Genomic DNA, 19605 nt, shown 5'->3' with positions numbered 1-19605 from the left:
ATTTTAAAAATCTACTTATAACAGTTTTAAAGCCTTTTTAAAATCACTTCTTTTAGAAGGCTGTCCTAGATTCTTTAAAAAAAAATTCATTTTTAAGTCTCATTTAATAAACTGATCTTTTCATAGCAAGAAGCTAAGTTTAAATAGAAGCAACTGAATAGAAGTTAATTTTACCTTGAAGTACTACGCACAATTCACTGTCATTACTGCTTTAACAAGGTAACTGCATGCTTATAAAAACATCAGGAAGATTAGTGAATTTTACATACCAACATGGTGCTGTCGTGTTGGAGAAGTAACATTTCTAATACAAGGAGTGAGTTGAGATTCCGTTCTTTCATGAGATGAATCTCGCGATCTGTCACTTGACCTTCGTCTATCTCTTGATCGTTCATGTCCCCCACTAGCACCATGTAGACTCATTTTGGTGTGGTCAACAACTCCTTTAGCAACACGTGCGGGAGTACTAATAAGTCAGAAAACAAAATTAACCATAAAAGTAGAACGTAAGATTACAAATGCTTTTAAAGAAAAAAGCAATTAACATAAAACTACTACTATTTTGAAGTGTAAGAATCAAATGCTACTTTACAATTCTGAAATGCAATTTACCTTAAACTTGTAGGTTTTATAAATTCTGAAACACTGTATCTTTAAAGATCATATAATCCAATTCAGTTTTTTTAAGAATGACAAAACTAAAGCCCAGAAATGTTCATTAACTTTTGAGTTAGTATAGTAGTAATAGTAGTCGACACCACCGACATCTCCTAAATATTGTTCAAAGACTTTGCTCTCTTTGATTTGGGGGATGGGGAGGTGGAGCAAGAACACCAGCTTCTGGAACTCTTAAAAAAATGCAGTATGGGACAAAGTAATTGGTTTCCTAGCCAAATAAAATACGTCTACATGCTAACTTTAATCAGCTAATTTTGATTTTGACTAACTCTTCATAATTTTTCAAAATCATTTCTCTGAAAACTTTACTATGCTGTGTAAAGTCACAGAATTGAAAATTTTAAAACATCTTAGGTAATTCTGCTCATGAGAAGTGAATAACTGAGAATGATGATTAATGTGGTTGACAGAATTCAGTAACAAAATTATTTATAAACTTGTATGTACTATGTGCACAATGCTATAAAGAAGCACCCTCAAGGAACTTATGATTTAAGTGTAGCAGTAATACATGAACATGTAGAAATTTAAACAAGAGTTATCTCAAATTTCACACGTAAAATGGCTAAATATATCTCAAATATTTAATAAACAAGTTACAGATAATAAATGCTTTAAGATCTCAGAAGAAGAAGACATCACTATAAAGTTAAACACTGGTGAACCAAGGTGCTGGCAAATAAAATTTTAATAATCAAAATACATTGCAGGTAGGAAAACTGACAGAACAGAGCCAGACCTAATTAATATACTGGAAATTTACCATCTTAGCATATATCATGGTTCATGGTTTAAAAATACTACAGTTTGTTATAAATAAAAATAGAAGAAACTTCACAGCTTTAGAGAAATACAGACTTAGAATCGATTTGTACTTGAATACTTAATTGCTCAACGCTGTTGAATATTACTTAACATTTTGAAACCTTAGCTTCCTCATGTGTAAAATACAGGTTCGATTTACTCTGTAGGCTTAATATAAGGATTAAAAGAAGTATAAGCAAGCTACCAGCAATGTACCTGCACAAAAGAATCACACATTAAATACTAGTTTAGTTATGACCGATGAAGATATTAAAGTTCACTTATGAGATTGCTCAGTCACGAGATATTTAGTAGATATGCTAATAACACTGTAACTCAAGCCTTTTGATTCATTCCAGGGCCCCCTCCATAATATTACCCTGCACTCCATCACTGAAACCACACTAATTAAAATTTAATCTTCTTGATTTCATTTTAAATTCCATAGTGCTTCAGGGTCATCTCCTCTGTTGGCCTATTACCTATAATTCTTTGTTATTTTAGTGGTTTCTTTCATTATGAAAATCAGTCATCACCTCATTGTTACAGACTACAAAGATAAAAGATAAGGCCAATTTTTGCATTTACCCTAAGAGTTACTTGTAGGAAAATAAAGACAACCTATCACCCTTTCTCAGTTGTCTTTCATAAACCTATAGAAAAAATAAAAAATTCTACCACCTTCTTTCAGTGAAAGAGATCAGAGTAGGATTGCATCTTTGAAACGTATTTTTTCTTCGAATGGAAAATATTCTACTGCATTCACGGTAAAAACCTTAGAGTAGAAACAATGGACTTTCTGGTTTATGTCCTAAAGTAGGAAAAAGAAAGCAATCTACAATAACGGAAGGATTATATATTGAAAAAATTAACTCCTCAAATTATTCTAGCAGTTAAGTTTTAAATGTGTCAAGAAGCACATTTTCAAAATATGAATCTAACTGATAATCTAATGGATATGGTATATACAACAACTACAACTAAGGCAAATGCAGGACAAATTCAGTTTGAGCAAGGGCCAAGCAGACTGATTAATTGAAAAAACATTTCCACCAGACATCCCTGTAACTGAAACATTAAATACTACTAAGCATTCTGCTAAAATACTGGCTTCGCTTCTAAACTGTATAGATTTTAAATAAATACAAAAGTTGTCATAATATACTTCCATTCTTTCTTTTCATTCCCAAGTGGAATGTACTCTGAATCAGATCTTCAAAACCAGATGTCATGGAAGACTAATGATGTCCTACTTTATTTAATTAAATAATTTTAGATCAGAAAAGCACTCCAAGGGCAAAAATAATTAACATGTGTAAAAGAAAATGAGGACAAGCAAGTTCAGAGGGGATAAGTCTGCTTCATGCTGCATTTAAAAGAGTTGGAGATATGTGACTGACATCTATTTCTAGTCAAGACAAAATAACAAGGACTGCATTTACTTTCCTATCTGGAAAAATAACCAAAATGGATAAAATATATAAAACAATGGTTTGCAAGGCACAGCACATCAGCAAAGAAAGAGTGATCCCTGAAAGATCAAAAACAAAGGAGATAACTGCTCCAAATTACGGTCTTCGAGTTTCCAGCGGCACCTGGGTGGCTCAGTTGGTTAAGCATCTGACTCTTGATTTCGGCTCAGGGCATGACCTCAAGGTTCATGAAATGGAGCCCCACATTGGGCTCACTCTGACAGTACAGAGACTCCTTGGGATTCTCCCTGCCTCTCTCTGCCCCTTCCCTGTTCACACAGTCTCTGTTTCTCTCAAAATAAATACACTTTAATAAGTAAATAAATGAATAAAAAATAAAGGGGGGGAATGAATTTTCAGGCAAACACACAAAAAGATGAATGAATTCATCATGAGCAGACCTGCATTAAGAAGAGTTACAGGAAGCCCGTTAGAAGAAAAAGTAATGCTAGATGAAAATATGAATCTACACAAAGGAATGAAGAACACTGGAAATAATAACTGCCTGGGAAGATATAGGCTTTTTTAATTGTTTAAATCTCTTTAAAGGATTAAACAATAATTTTAAGAATACAGCATGTGGTTTATAACATACACATATAACTATAATAGCATAGTTTGGGAGGAGACACACAGAAGTACACTACTGTGGCTCTTAAACCATTTCTTGTGTTCTGTAATATCATTTGAAGATAGGCTAATAAAGATGTGTATTATAAGCCCTAAAGCAACCACTAAAGTAGAGAAATAAAGAATTACAGCTAATAAGCCAACAAAAGAGAAAATAAAATTGTAAAAAAAAAAATACAATTAATCTAAAACAGGGCAAAGGAAAAAGGGGGAGGATGGGGACACAAGAACAAATGGGACAAATAGAAAATAAACAGCAAGATGACAGACTTAACCTTAATCATATCTATCATTACATTAAATGTAAGTGGCCCAACCCACAAAAGATTATCATCACACTGGATACATAAGTCAGACCCATCTATATGCTGCCTACATGAAACACACTTTAAATATAAAGCTACAAAGAGGCACAATATTAATGGATAATGAAAGATAAAACATTGTAAACACTAATCAAGAGAAAGCAAAAGTAGCTATGTTAATATCAGACAAAGCAGACCACAGAACAAAGAACATGACCAAGGCATTTCATAAGAATAAAGGAACATATTCATTAAAAGCACATCCCAGGGGTGCCTGAGTGGCTCAGTTAGTTGAGCTTCCAAACCTTGATTTCAGCTCAGGTCATGATCCCAGGTCTATGGGATCAAGCTCCACATTGGACTCCATGCTGGTCATACAGGCTGCTTGGGATTCTCTCTTTCCCTCTGCCCCTCTCCCTCACTCATGCTCTCTCAAAAAATTAAATAAAAAATAAAACAAATAAAAGCATGTCCCAAAAGTCCTTCTGCCTCATAACAGAGCTTCAAGATACATGAAGCAAAAACTACAAATATAAAATTACAAGAACTCCACAATTATGACCAGAGATTTCAATACTCTCCTTGTAATAAGAAATGGAGCAAGTAGGCAGAAAATCAGAAAGATGAATACAATTTGAACACTAATAACTGCCTTGACCTAATTGACATTTATAGAACATTTAACCCAGTAAGAGCAAAAACTTCATGTGTTTCACATCCACACAAAACATTTACCAAGACAGACTATATTCTGGGCACCAAAACAAGTCTTGATAAATTTAAAAGAATTTAAACACATACAATATGTTCTCTGATTACAATGGAATTAGATTAAAATTCAATAACAGAACAATATATGGAAATTTCCCAAATATTTGGAAATTACATAACATCTTTTAAATAACCCATGGGGCAAAAAAGAAAGCAAAAGGGAAAATGGAAAATGTTCAAGTAAAAAAACCCCAACATAATCAAAATTTGTAGAATGGCACGACATTATAGCAGTGGTTAGGGAGCAAATTATAGCATTACACGTCTACATTAGAAAAAAAAAAAAAGTTCTAAAAAAAAAAAAAAACCCACCTCAGTTTCACCTTAAGAAACTCAACAAAACTAGGGGTGCCTGGGTGGCTCAGTTAGTTAAGCATCCAGTTACGGCTCAGGTCATGATTTCATGGTCTGTGGTTTCGAACCCCATGTCAAGGCTCTGTGCTGACAGCCCAGACCTGGACCTGCTTCAGATTCTGTGTCTCCTTGTCTCTCTCTGACCCACCTCTGTTTGTGCTCCACCCCACCCCCCTCAAAAATAGTAAATAAACAAACATTTAAAACAAGAAAAAGAAACTAAACAAAGACCAAATCAAACCCAAAGTATAAAAATCAGTAATAAAGCTCAGAGTACAAAGCAGAATTAACAGAAGACAGAAAAAGAATAGGTAAAATCAATGAAAACAAAACCTAATTTCTTTGGAGAGGAACAAATTTATAAACCTCTAGCCAGACTGGGAAAAAAATAAGATACAAATTTCGAGTATCAGAAATGAGAAAATTGACATTCTACAAAGGTCACCTATATTTAAAAAGTAATAGAAGAATATTATAAATAACTTTATGCAAATAAATTCATCAACTTTGAAAAACTGGTCAAATTTCAAACTACCAAAACTCACTCCAGAAGAAACAGATAAGGTGCATAGCTCTATTTCTATTACAGAAACTGAATTTGCAGTTAAGAACTTTCCCTCTAAGAAAACTCCAGGCCCAGGTAGCTTCACTGACGAACTTTGCCAAGCACTTAAGAGAGATAAAACACTAATACCTACATAAACTCCTCCAGAAAACTGAAGAAAACATATGTCCTAATTCATTCTAGGAGGTCAGCATTACCCAGGTACCAAAACCAGACAAAGCCTTACAAGAAAACTAAAAACTGACATCCCTCAGAATATGCATATTTTCAACAAAATTTTAATAAGCCAAATAGAGCAATATATACAAATGTCACATCATGATCTAATGAGATTCATCCTAAAAATGCAAGATTGTCTGAATACTCAAAATCAATTACTATGTCAATTATACTTCAATAAAAGACTTTCCTCAATCAGTAATTCACCATATTAACAAATTAATGAAGAAAAATCTGTACCTCACTAAACATACAAAATACATTTGGCAAAATACAAAACCCATTCCTGATTAGGGAAAGAAAAAGAAAAACCCACCTTTCAGCAAATGTAGGAATACAACAGAATTTCATGAACTGGACAAAAGATATTTATGGAAAACCTACAACCAACATCATACTTATACAAAGATGTCCACTCTCACCACTTTTATTCACCAATGTACGAAAGATTCTACCCAGAGAAATATGTCAAGAAGAAGACACGGAAGGCACACAGATTTGAAAAGAAGTACAACGAACCTTATATGCAGACAATATAATCATCGATTGTAGAGTCTAGTACAAAAGTTACTAGAACTAATGAGTTTATTAACAAGGTTACACAGGGAACCAACCCATGCACAAATGAAAATCTGCGTAGAACTTCTGACTCCCCCAAAATTTAATAGCCTACTGTTCACCAAAAGCCTTACCTATAAACAGTTGATTAAAACATATTTTGTATGTTATATGTATATTATAATAAAGTAAGCTAAAGAAAAAGTTAAGAAAATCGTAAGGTACAGAAAATACATTTACAGCACTGTAGGTATACTTATTGAGAAAAACAAAAATCCACATGTAAGTAGTCCCACACAGTTTAGATCCATGTTGTTCAATGGTCTCTATACTAGCAACAAAATAACCAGAAATTGAAATTTTAAAACAACACTATTTACAATAGAATTAAAAACTTGAAATATATAAGGAAAAATCAGACCAAAGATGCCAAAAACTACAAAACATTGCTGGGAGTAATTTAAAAAGACCTAAATAAATGGAAAAATTTACCATGGTCACAAGTCAAATAATTCAATATTGTTAAGATAGCAATTCTCCCCACAAGTTGATCTACAGATCTTTTTTTTTTTTTTCAATATATGAAGTTTATTGTCAAATTGGTTTCCATACAACACCCAGTGCTCATCCCAAAAGGTGCCCTCCTCAATACCCATCACCCACCCTCCCCTCCCTCCCACCCCCCATCAACCGTCAGTTTGTTCTCAGTTTTTAAGAGTCTCTTATGCTTTGGCTCTCTTCCACTCTAACCTCTTTTTTTTTTTTTTCCTTCCCCTCCTCCATGGGTTTCTGTTAAGTTTCTCAGGATCCACATAAGAATGAAACCATATGGTATCTGTCTTTCTCTGTATGGCTTATTTCACTTAGCATCACACTCTCCAGTTCCATCCACGTTGCTACAAAGGGCCATATTTCATTCTTTCTCATTGCCACGTAGTACTCCATTGTGTATATAAACCACAATTTCTTTATCCATTCGTCAGTTGATGGACATTTAGGCTCTTTCCATAATTTGGCTATTGCTGAGAGTGCTGCTATAAACATTGGGGTACAAGTGCCCCTATGCATCAGTACTCCTGTATCCCTTGGGTAAATTCCTAGCAGTGCTATTGCTGGGTCATAGGGTAGGTCTATTTTTAATTTTTTGAGGAACCTCCACACTGTTTTCCAGAGTGGCTGCACCAGTTTGCATTCCCACCAACAGTGCAAGAGGGTTCCCGTTTCTCCACATCCTCGCCAGCATCTATAGTCTCCTGTTTTGTTCATTTTGGCCACTCTGACTGGCGTGAGGTGATATCTGAGTGTGGTTTTGATTTGTATTTCCCTGATGAGGAGCGACGTTGAGCATCTTTTCATGTGCCTGTTGGCCATCCGGATGTCTTCTTTAGAGAAGTGTCTATTCATGTTTTCTGCCCATTTCTTCACTGGGTTATTTGTTTTTTGGGTGTGGAGTTTGGTGAGCTCTTTATAGATTTTGGATACTAGCCCTTTGTCCGATATGTCATTTGCAAATATCTTTTCCCATTCCGTTGGTTGCCTTTTAGTGTTGTTGGTTGTTTCCTTTGTTGTGCAGAAGATTTTTATCTTCATAAGGTCCCAGTAATTCATTTTTGCTTTTAATTCCCTTGCCTTTGGGGATGTGTCGAGTAAGAAATTGCTACAACTGAGATCAGAGAGGTCTTTTCCTGCTTTCTCCTCTAGGGTTTTGATGGTTTCCTGTCTCACATTCAGGTCCTTTATCCATTTTGAGTTTATTTTGTGAATGGTGTGAGAAAGTGGTCTAGTTTCAATCTGCATGTTGCTGTCCAGTTCTCCCAGCACCATTTGTTAAAGAGACTGTCTTTTTTCCATTGGATGTTCTTTCCTGCTTTGTCAAAGATTACTTGGCCATACATTTGTGGGTCCAGTTCTGGGGTTTCTATTCTATTCCATTGGTCTATGTGTCTGTTTTTGTGCCAATACCATGCTGTCTTGATGATTACAGCTTTGTAGTAGAGGCTAAAGTCTGGGATTGTGATGCCTCCTGTTTTGGTCTTCTTCTTCAAAATTACTTTGGCTATTCGGGGTCTTTTGTGGTTCCATATGAATTTTAGGATTGCTTGTTCTAGTTTCGAGAAGAATGCTGGTGCAATTTTGATTGGGATTGCATTGAATGTGTAGATAGCTTTGGGTAGTATTGACATTTTGACAATATTTATTCTTCCAATCCATGAGCACGGACTGTTTTTCCATTTCTTTATATCTTCTTCAATTTCCTTCATAAGCTTTCTATAGTTTTCAGCATACAGACCTTTTACATCTTTGGTTAGATTTATTCCTAGGTATTTTATGCTTCTTGGTATAATTGTGAATGGAATCAGTTTCCTTATTTTTATTTCTGTTTTCTTTCTTTATTTTCTTTTTTCTGTTGCTTCATTATTAGTATATAAGAATGAAACTGATTTCTGGACATTGATTTTGTATCCTGCAACTTTGCTAAATTCATGTATCAGTTCTAGCAGACTTCTGGTGGAGTCTGTTGAATTTTCCATGTATAATATCATGTCATCTGCAAAAAGTAAAAGCTTAACTTAATCTTTGCCAATTTTGATGCCTTTGATTTCCTTTTGTTGTCTGATTGCTGATGCTAGCACTTCCAACACTATGTTAAACAACAGCGGTGAGAGTGGACATCCCTGTCGTGTTCCTGATCTCAGGGGAAAAGCTCTCAGTTTTTCCCCATTGAGGATGATGTTAGCTGTGGGCTTTTCATAAATGGCTTTTATGATCTTTAAGTATGTTCCTTCTATCCTGACTTTCTCGAGGGTTTTTATTAAGAAATGTTGCTGAATTTTGTCAAAGGCCTTTTCTGCATCGATTGACAGGACCATATGGTTCTTATCTTTTCTTTTATTAACGTGATGTATCACATTGATTGGTTTGCGAATGTTGAACGAGCCCTGCAGCCCAGGAATGAATCCCACTTGATCATGGTGTATAATTCTTTTTATATGCTGTTGAATTCGATTTGCTAGTAACTTATTGAGAATTTCTGCATCCATATTCATCAGGGATATTGGCCTGTAGTTCTCTTTTTTTACTGGGTCTCTGTCTGGTTTAGGAATCAAAGTAATACTGGCTTCATAGAATGAGTCTGGAAGTTTTCCTTCCCTTTCTATTTTTTGGAATAGTTTGAGAAGGATAGGTATTATCTCTGCTTTAAACGTCTGGTAGAACTCCCCTGGGAAGCCATCTGGTCCTGGAGTCTTATTTGTTGGGAGATTTTTGATGACTGATTCAATTTCTTCGCTGGTTATGGGTCTGTTCAAGCTTCCTATTTCCTCCTGATTGAGTTTTGGAAGCGTGTGGGTGCTTAGGAATTTGTCCATTTCTTCCAGGTTGTCCAGTTTGTTGGCATATAATTTTTCATAGTATTCCCTGATAATTGCTTGTATCTCTGAGGGATTGGTTGTAATAATTCCATTTTCATTCATGATTTTATCTATTTGGGTCATCTCCCTTTTCTTTTTGAGAAGCCTGGCTAGAGGTTTATCAATTTTGTTTATTTTTTCAAAAAACCAACTCTTGGTTTCGTTGATCTGCTCTACAGTTTTTTTAGATTCTATATTGTTTATTTCTGCTCTGATCTTTATTATTTCTCTTCTTCTGCTGGGTTTAGGCTGTCTTTGCTGTTCTGCTTCTATTTCCTTTAGGTGTGCTGTTAGATTTTGTATTTGGGATTTTTCTTGTTTCTTGAGATAGGCCTGGATTGCAATGTATTTTCCTCTCAGGACTGCCTTCGCTGCATCCCAAAGCGTTTGGATTGTTGCATTTTCATTTTCATTTGTTTCCATGTATTTTTTAATTTCTTCTCTAACTGCCTGGCTCACCCATTCATTCTTTAGTAGGGTGTTCTTTAACCTCCATGCTTTTGGAGGTTTTCCAGACTTTTTCCTCTGGTTGATTTCCAGCTTCCAGATACACTATGATTCTAATAAAAAACTGAGGTTTCTTACTCGAAAGTGACAAATTGATTCTAAAAATTCATACAGACAAACAAAGGAACTACAATAGTCTATGTAACTTTTTAAAAAGAACAGATATGGAACAGTAACACAACCTAATTTCAAGGCTTATTTTAAAGCTATAGGAATGAACACAGGATGCTACTGGCATGATGACAGATAACTAGATCAATAAATCAGGCAAGGGCCCACATACATACATAGACAACACATTTTCAATAAGGTTCAAAGTTAATTCAAGAGTCTTTTGATCACATAGTGCTGAAACGTATGAATATAAATGTATATTCCACTGCCAGCACCTAGAAAGGGGGGTGGGGGGGAGTTGCAAGAAAGGGAGAACTCTGATCTAAAGTTTGCATCAAAAAAAAATAAAAATAAAAAAAAAAATAAAGTTTGCATCATATACAAAAAGTGAAGTCAAAATGGATCACAACCCTAAATCCAAAACCTAAAATTATAAAACTCTGATGGGGGAAAAAAAGCACAGTTCATTAATAAATAAATTGATGGACTGGGATTACATCAAAATTAAAAACTTTCACTCTTCCAAAGAGCAAAATTTCATTCTCACTTAAGAGAATGAAATCACGACCTTAAAGAGCTGGAAAAGTAACAGCAAATAAAACCCAAAACCAGAACACAGGAAATAATAAAGATCAGAGCAGAAGTCAATGCTGTCAAAACCAAAAAAAAACAAAAAAACAAACAAAAAAAACAGAATGAAACCAGAAGCTGGTTTTTTGAAAGAATTAACAAAACTGATAAAACCCTAGCCAGTCTGATCAAAACGATAAAGGAAGGGACCCAAATAAAATCAAGAATGAAAGAGGAGAGATGACAACCAACACAGCAGAAATACCAATAATAAGAATATTACAAGCAATTATACACCAATAAAATGGGAAATCTGGAAGAAATGGACAAATTTCTAGAAACATATAAACTACCAAAATTGAAACAAGAAACAGAAAATATGAGCAGACCCATAACCAGTAAAGATATAGAATTAGTAATGAAAAATCTCCCAAAAAACAAGAGTCCAGGGCCAGATGGCTTTCCAGAGGAATTCCATTGTTCCAAAAAATAAAAATGGAAGGAAAACTTCCAAACTGATTCTATGAAGCCAGCATTACCTTGATTCCAAAACCAAAGACCCCACTAAAAAGGAGAACTATAGACCAATTTCCTTGATGATGCAAAAATCCTCAACAAGATACTAGCCAACCAGATCCAACAATACATTTAAAAAAATTATTCACCACGACTAAGTGGGATTTATACCTAAGATGCAGGGCTGGTTCAATATCTGCAAAACAATCAATGTGATACATCATATCAATAAAAGACAAGAACCACATGATCCTCTCAAGAGAAGCAGAGAAAGCATCTGACAAAATACAGTATCCTTTCTAGATAAAAAACCCTCAAGAAAGTAGGGATAGAAGGATCATACCTCAAGATTATAGAAGCCATATATGAACGAGCCAATGCTAATATCATCCTCAATTGGGAAAAACTGAGAGATTTCCCCCTAAGGTCAGGAACAAGACAGGGATGTCCACTCTCACCACTGTTTTTCAACATAGTATTGGAAGTCCTAGCCTCAGCAATCAGACAACACAAAGAAATAAAAGGCATCCAAATCAGCCAGGAGGAGGTCAAATTTTCACTCTTCGCAGATGACATGATATTCTATATGGAAAACCTAAAAGATTCCACCCAAAAACTGCTAGAACTAATCCATGAATTCAGCAATGTTGCAGGATATAAAATCAATGCACAGAAATCAGTTGCATTCCTATACACCAATAATGTGGCAACAGAAAGAGAAATCAAGGCATCAATCCCATTTACAATTGCACCAAAAACCATAGAATACCCAGGAATAACTCTAACCAAAGAGGTGAAAAATCTATACACTGAAAACTATAGAAAGCTTATGAAAGAAGTTGAAAAAGACACACAAAAAAATGGAAAAATATTCCATGCTCCTGGATAGGAAAAACAAATATTGTTAAAATGTCAATACCACCCAAAGCAATCTACATATTCAATGTAATACCTATCAAAATAACCCAGCATTCTTCAGAGAGCTAGAAGAAACAATCCTAAAATTTGTATGGAACCAGAAAAGACTCCGAATAGCCAAAGCAATCTTGAAAAAGAACACCAAAGCAGGAGGCATCACAATCCCGGACTTCAAGCTGTATTACAAGGCTGTAATCATCAAGACAGTATGGTATTGGCACAAATACACTCAAATCAATGGAACAGAATAGAGAACCCAGAAATGGACCCACCAACCTGTGGCCAACTCATCTTTGACAAAGCAGGAAAGAATATCCAATGGAATAAAGACAATCTCTTCATCAAGTGGTGCTGGGAAAACTGGACAGCAACCTGCAGAAAAATGAACCTAAACCACTTTCTTACACCATACACAAAAATAAACTCAAAATGGATGAAAGACCTAAACCTAAGACAGGAAGCCATCAAAATCCTCGAAGAGAAAGCCGGCAAAAACCTCTATAACTTGGCCACAGCAACTTCTTACTCAACACGTCTCCGGAGGCAAGGGAAACAAAAGCAAAAATGAACTATTGGGACCTCATCAAAATAAAAACCTTCTGCACAGCGGAAGGAAACAAACAGCAAAACTAACAGGCAACTGACAAAATGGGAGAAGACATTTGCAAACGACCTATCAGATGAAGGGTTAGTATCCAAAATCTATAAAGAACTTATCAAACCCAACACCCAAAAAACAAATAATCCAGTGAAGACATCGGCAAAAGACATTAATAGACACTTCTCCAAAGAAAACATCCAGATGGCCAACAGACACATGAAAAAATGCTCAATATACTCATTATCAGGGAAATACATATCAAAACCACAATGAGATACCTCACACCTGTCAGAATAGCTAACACTAACTCAGGCAACAACAGATGTTGGCAAGGATGTAGAAGAAAGGATTTCGTTTGCACTGCTGGTGGAAATGCAAACTGGTGCAGCCACTCTGGAAAACAATATGGAGGTTCCTCAAAAAATTAAAAATAGAACTACCCTACAACCCAGCAATTGCACTATTAGGTATTTATCCAAGGGGTACAGGTATGCTGTTTCAAAGGGGCATACATGCCACAATGTTTATAGCAGCACTATCAACAACAGCCAAGGTATGGAAAGAGCCCAAATGTCCATCGATGGATGAATGGATAAAGAAGATGTCATATATATACACGATGGAGTATTACTCAGCAATCAAAAAGAATGAAATCTTGCCATTTGCAACTATGTGGATGGAATTAGAGGGTATTATGCTAACGAAATTAGTCAGAGAAAGACAAATATCATATGACTTCACTCATATGAGGACTTTAAGATACAGAGCAGATGAATATAAGGGAAGGGAAGCAAAAATAATATAAAAACAGGGAGGGGGACAAAACATAAGAGACTCTTAAATAGGGAGAACAAACAGAGGGTTACTGGAGGGGCTGTGGGAGGGGAGATGGGCTAAACGGGTAAGGGGCATTAGAATCTACTCCTGAAGTCATTGTTGCACTATATGCTAACTAGCTTGGATGTAAATTAAAAAATAAAGAAAAAAAATAAATCTAATGATGATGACCCCCCCCAAAAAAAAGAGAATGAAATCGCGTATCTGATAAAGAACATGTATTTAGAATATGAAGAACTCCCAAAGTAATGTGCAAAAAAACCTTGAGATATACAGATGAAAAAAAAATTAAGGACATGAAAAGATGCTGAACATCATCACTCTTAAAGAAACGCAAATTAAAACCACAATGTAACGCCATTTCACATCTATTTGAATGGCTAAATAAAAGGAATGGCCATATCAAGTGTCGATGAATTTGTGTAAAAATCAAACTCTCACATATTCCTGATGATAATGTAGAATGGTACCACCACTTTGAAAACCGTTTTTGGAAAACAGTATGAAAGTTTCTTAAGAAGTTAAATATATTCTCCCAGCCATTCTATCTTACCTATTTACCCAAAAGAAATAAAAGCATATGTCAATAAAAAGATACAACATTGTTAGTTGCTTTACTTGTAACAGCCCCAAATTGGAAACAACCTAAATGCCTATAAACAGGTAACTGGATAAACAATTTTGGTGTATGCATACAATGGAATACTACTCAACAAAAAGGAGAAACAAATTATTAATACAAATTACAACATGGGTCAAGTTCAAAATTATACTGAGCGAAGGAAGCTAAATCACTACACCATCCAAAAAAAGGGAACATTTATATCAAACTCTAGGAAACACAAACTAAAGTACAGTGTCAGAAAATATAGTGGTACTTGTATGGGCATGGAATATGGGTGTTGAAAGAGGCCGAAGGAAGAGTTACAAGGGATCCCAAGCAGAACTCTTTGAGTAGAAAGAAAAGGCAACAACCAGAAGAAAATTATGAAAGGAGAAAATTCCATAGATAAAGCAAACATATAACAAAGGTAGTAGATTAATCATTTATAAAAGCAGCACAGAGGTTGAAACAGAAAAACAGTAAAATCAATTACATCCACAAAAATCAGTCAAGGCATACACAAAATAAAAGATGTAAAGATGACATCACATACCTAAAATGTGGAAGGAGGAATAAAAATTTAATGCTTTTAGAATGTGTTTGCATTTAAGTGACCATTAACTCAATATAAACTGCTATACGTGTAAGATGTTATATATGAACATAATGGTAACCACAAACCAAAACCTTTAATAGATACACAAAAAAATAAAGAGAATGGAATCCAAGCATAACACTAAAGAAAACCATCATACCAGGAAGGAATAGAACAAGAGAAAAAGAAGGAACGGAGAAAAACTATAAAAACAACCGGAAAGCAAATAAGTACATACCTATCAATAATTACTTTAAATATAAATGGAAAAAAAATTCCAATCAAAAGACACTAGATGACTGAATGGATAAGAAAAACAATACCCATTATATGCTGCCTACAAGAGACTCACTTCAGACCTAAACCCATGTACAGACTGAAAGTGAAGAAGGGCTGGAAAAACATATACCATGCAAATGGGAGTGAAAAAAAAAAAAGCCCAGGTGCCTTATAACAAACAAAAGAGACTTCAAAACAGATTATAGCAAAAAATAGAAATAAAATAGAAAATAAAACAGACTGTAGCAAGAGAAAAAGAAGGGCACTACGTAATGATAAAGAGAACAATACAAGAGGATATAACAATTGTAAATATCTATGCACCCAACAGAGTAGCACCTAAATGCATAAAGCAATTATCAAAAGACATAAAAAGGGAAACTGACAGTAATACAGTAATAGTAGGGGACTTTGGCACCCCACTTACATCAATATATAGATCAGCCAGACAGAAAATCAAGGAAACAGTGATTGAAAGACATATTAGGCAAGATGGACATAACAGATATTTACAGACATTCCAACCAAAACCAGCAACATATACATTCTTTTCAAGTCCACATGGAACATTCTACAAGACAGATCATGTTAGGCTATAAAACAAGTCAATAAATTTAAGAAGACTGATATCATATCAAGCATCTTGTCCAACCACAACAGCATGAAACTAGAAATCAATCACAAAGGGCGCCTAGGTGGTTCAGTTGGCTAAGCATCTGACTTCGGCTCAGGTTATGATCTCACAGTTCGTGAGTTCAAACCCTGTGTTGGACTCTGTGCTGACAGCTCAGAACCTGGAGACTGCTTCACATTCTGTATGTGTCTTTCTGCCCCTCCCCCACTTGTGTTTTCTCTCTCTCTCTCTCTCTCTCTCTCTCTCTCTCTCAAAAATAAATACACATTAAAAACAATTTTTCTAGGGGAGCACCTGGGTGGTTCAGTTGGTTAAGCGACCAACATTGGCTCAGGTCATGACCTTGTGGTTTGAGAGTTCAAGCCCCAGGTCGGTTTCTGTGCTGACAGCTTAGAGCCTGCAGTCTGCTTTGGATTCTGTGTCTCCCTCTCTCTCTGCCCCTACCTGACTTGTGCTCTCTCTCTCTCAAAAATAAACAAACATTAAAAAAAAAATTTTTTTTTAAAGCAATCACAAGAAGGAATCTGGAAAGAACACACATACATGGAGGCTAAACAACATGCTACTAAGCAATGAATGGGTCAACCAAGAAACCAAAGAAGAAATAAAAAAATACACAAAGACAAATGAAAATGAAAACACAGTGGTCCACAATCTTTGGGACACAGGAAAAGCAATTCTAAGGGAGAAGTTTACAGCAACACAGGTCTACATCAAGAAATAAGAAAAATCTCAAACAATTCAACCTTACAAAGAATTCAACCTTACACCTAAAATTAGGAGCTAGAAAAAAGAACAACCAAAGCCCTAAGCTAGCAGAAGGAAGGAAATAGTAAAGATTAAAACAGAAAAAAGAGAAAAGATTAAAGCAGAAATAGAGGATTAAAAAGTAAAAGTAAGATCAATGAAACCAGGAGCTGATTCCTTGAAAAGATAAACATTGATAAGCCTTTAGCCAGACTCATCAAGAAAAAAAGATAAAGGCTCAAATAAATATTTCAGAAATAAAGGAGAAATAACAACTTACACCACAGAAATACAAAGAAGCATGCCAATAAATTGGACAATCTAGGAGAAATTGATAAATTCTTAGAAACATATTATCTTCCAAAATCAGGAATAGAAAACCTGAACAGACCAATTACTAGTAAAGAAAGTGAATCAGTAATCAAGACTCCCAACAAACAACAGTACAATACTACACGCTTTCAAAAGGCAAGTTCTAGCAAACATGAAGAGCTAATACTTATTCGTCTCAAGCTATTCCAAAAAAATAGAAGAGAAAGAAAAACTTCTAAATTCATTCTACAAGGCCAGCATTATTACCCTGATACCAAAACCAGGCAAAGACACTGCAGAAAAAGACAACTACAGGCCATAATCTCTGACAAAAATGGATGCAAAAATCCTCAACAAAATATTAACAAACTGAATTCAACAAAACATTAAAAAAGCAATTCACCACAATCAAGTAAAGTTTAGGTATGGAAGGGTGGTTCAATATTCGCAAATCAATGTGACATCACATTAACAAAAGAAAGGATAAAAACCATATGATCATCTCAGAAAAAGCATTTGACAAAATACAACACCCATGCATGATACAAATTCTCAACAAAGCAGGTTTAGGTGGAACATATCTCAACATAATAAAAGCTTTATGTGGAAAACCCACAGCTAACATCATATTCAATGGTAAAAAAACTGAGAGCCTGTCCTCAGATTAGGAACAAGACGAAGATATCCACCCTAGCACTTTTATTCAACATAGTACTGTAAGTCCTAGCTGCAGCAATCAGACAAGAAAATGATATAAAAGGCATCCACTGGTAAAGAAGAGTAACTCATTATTTGTAGATGACATGATACTATATATAGAAAACCCTAGACTCCACCAAAAAAAACTATTAGAACTGATAAATTAACAGTAAAGTTGCAACACACAAAATCAATATACAGAAATCTGTTCCATTTCTACAAAGTAGCAGAAAGAGAAATTAAGAAAACAATCCCATTTACAACTTTACCAAAAAGAATAAAATACCTAGGAATAAACTTAACCAAGGAGGTGAAAGACCCGTACTTTGAAAACTATAAAACACTGATGAGAAAGTGAAAGTGACAAACACAAATGGAAATCTATTCCATGCTCACAGGTTGGAAGAATCAATATCATTAAAATGTCCATACTGCCAAAAACAATCTACAGACTCAATGCAATCCTTATCAAAATACCAACAGCATTTTTCATAAAACCAGAACAAATAATACTAAAATTTGTATGGGACCACAAAAGACCCTGAATAGCCAAAGCAATCTTGAAAAATAACAACAAAGCTGGAGGTATCATAATCCCAGATTCCAAGATACATTACACAGCTGCAGTAATCAAAACAGTATATAGTACTAGCACAAAGACACACAGACCAATGAAACAGAACTGAGAGCCCCGAAATAAACCCATGCTTATATATTCAATTAACCTACAACAAAGGAGGCAAGAGTATACAATGGGGAAAAGACAAGTCTCTTCAATAAATGGTGCTAGGAAAACGGGACAGCTACATGCAAATGAATAAAACTGAACCACTTTCTTACCCCATACACAAAAATAACCTCAAAATGGATTAAAGACCTAAATGTGAGATGGACAAAACTCCTAAAAGAAATCATAGGCGGTAATCTCTTGGACATCAACCTTAGCAAACACATTTATGGATATGTCTCCCAGGTAAGGGAAACAAAAACAGAATTAAACTATTGGAACTGTACCAAAATGAAGAGCTTTCGTACAGCAAAGGAAACCATCAACAAAACAAAAGATAACCTACTGAATAAGAAAAGATACTGGCAAATGATATATCCAATAAGAGATTAATATCCAAAACACATGAAGAAGTTCTACAACACCCCCCCCCCAAAAAAAAAAAAAAAACCCAAATAACCAGATTAAAAAACAGGCAGAGGACTTGAATAGACATTTTTCCAAAGAAGACATACAGATGGGCAACAGGCACATGAAAAGATGTTCAGCATTGCTAATCATCAGGGAAATGCAAGTTAAAACCACAATGAGATATCGCCTTACACCAATCAGAATGGCTAAAACCAGAAAGAATTAACAAATGTGGAGAGAAACGAACCCTCGTGGACTGTTGATGAGAATGTAAATTGATACAGCCACTGTGGACACCAGTGGTGGAAGTTCCTCAAAAATTAAAAATAGAAATACTATATGATCCAGCAATTCCACTACCCAAAAAAAAACAATAACAGAACTGAAAAGATATATCCATCTGTGGGACTCCTGGCTGGCTCAGTCAGGAGATGCAGCTCTTGATTTCAGGGTTGTAAGTCTGAGCCCCACATTGCTGTAGAGATTAGTTAAAAATATAATCAGAAAGATGGGGCGCCTGGGTGGCTCAGTTGGTTAAGCGTCCGACTTTGGCTCAGGTCACAATCTCACGATTTGTGGGTTCAAGGCCCGCGTCAGGCTCTGTGCTGAGAGCTTGCTGAGAGCCTGGAGCCTGCTCCAGATTCTGTCTCCCTTTCTCTCTGCCCCTGCCCCGCTCACACTCTGTCTCTGTCTCTCTCAAAAATAAATAAACACTAAAAATAAATAAAATAAAATAAAATAAAATAAAATAAAATAAAATAAAATAAA

The 19605-nt window shown here is 35.3% G+C and overlaps 1 protein-coding gene across 6 annotated transcripts in view; it reads right to left on the bottom strand.

Moving 5' to 3' along the window:
• BTBD10 (BTB domain containing 10) overlaps positions 1–19605 on the bottom strand; it is an 84615-nt gene that overhangs the window by 23781 nt on the left and 41229 nt on the right. For all 6 annotated transcript variants that reach the window (XM_040456826.1, XM_040456822.1, XM_040456821.1 and 3 more), the window contains one exon: positions 270–466. In XM_040456826.1, the coding sequence (XP_040312760.1) occupies positions 270–423 (154 nt within the window). In that variant the 5' untranslated portion in view covers positions 424–466. The remainder of the gene's footprint in view (positions 1–269; positions 467–19605) is intronic.

This window comes from Herpailurus yagouaroundi, unplaced genomic scaffold (assembly GCF_014898765.1).
Source record: "Herpailurus yagouaroundi ecotype Mexico unplaced genomic scaffold, PumYag 218, whole genome shotgun sequence".
NCBI lineage: Eukaryota > Metazoa > Chordata > Mammalia > Carnivora > Felidae > Herpailurus > Herpailurus yagouaroundi.
The sequence above is the reverse complement of the archived record's forward strand: the minus strand, read 5'-3'. Positions and strand labels throughout refer to the sequence as shown.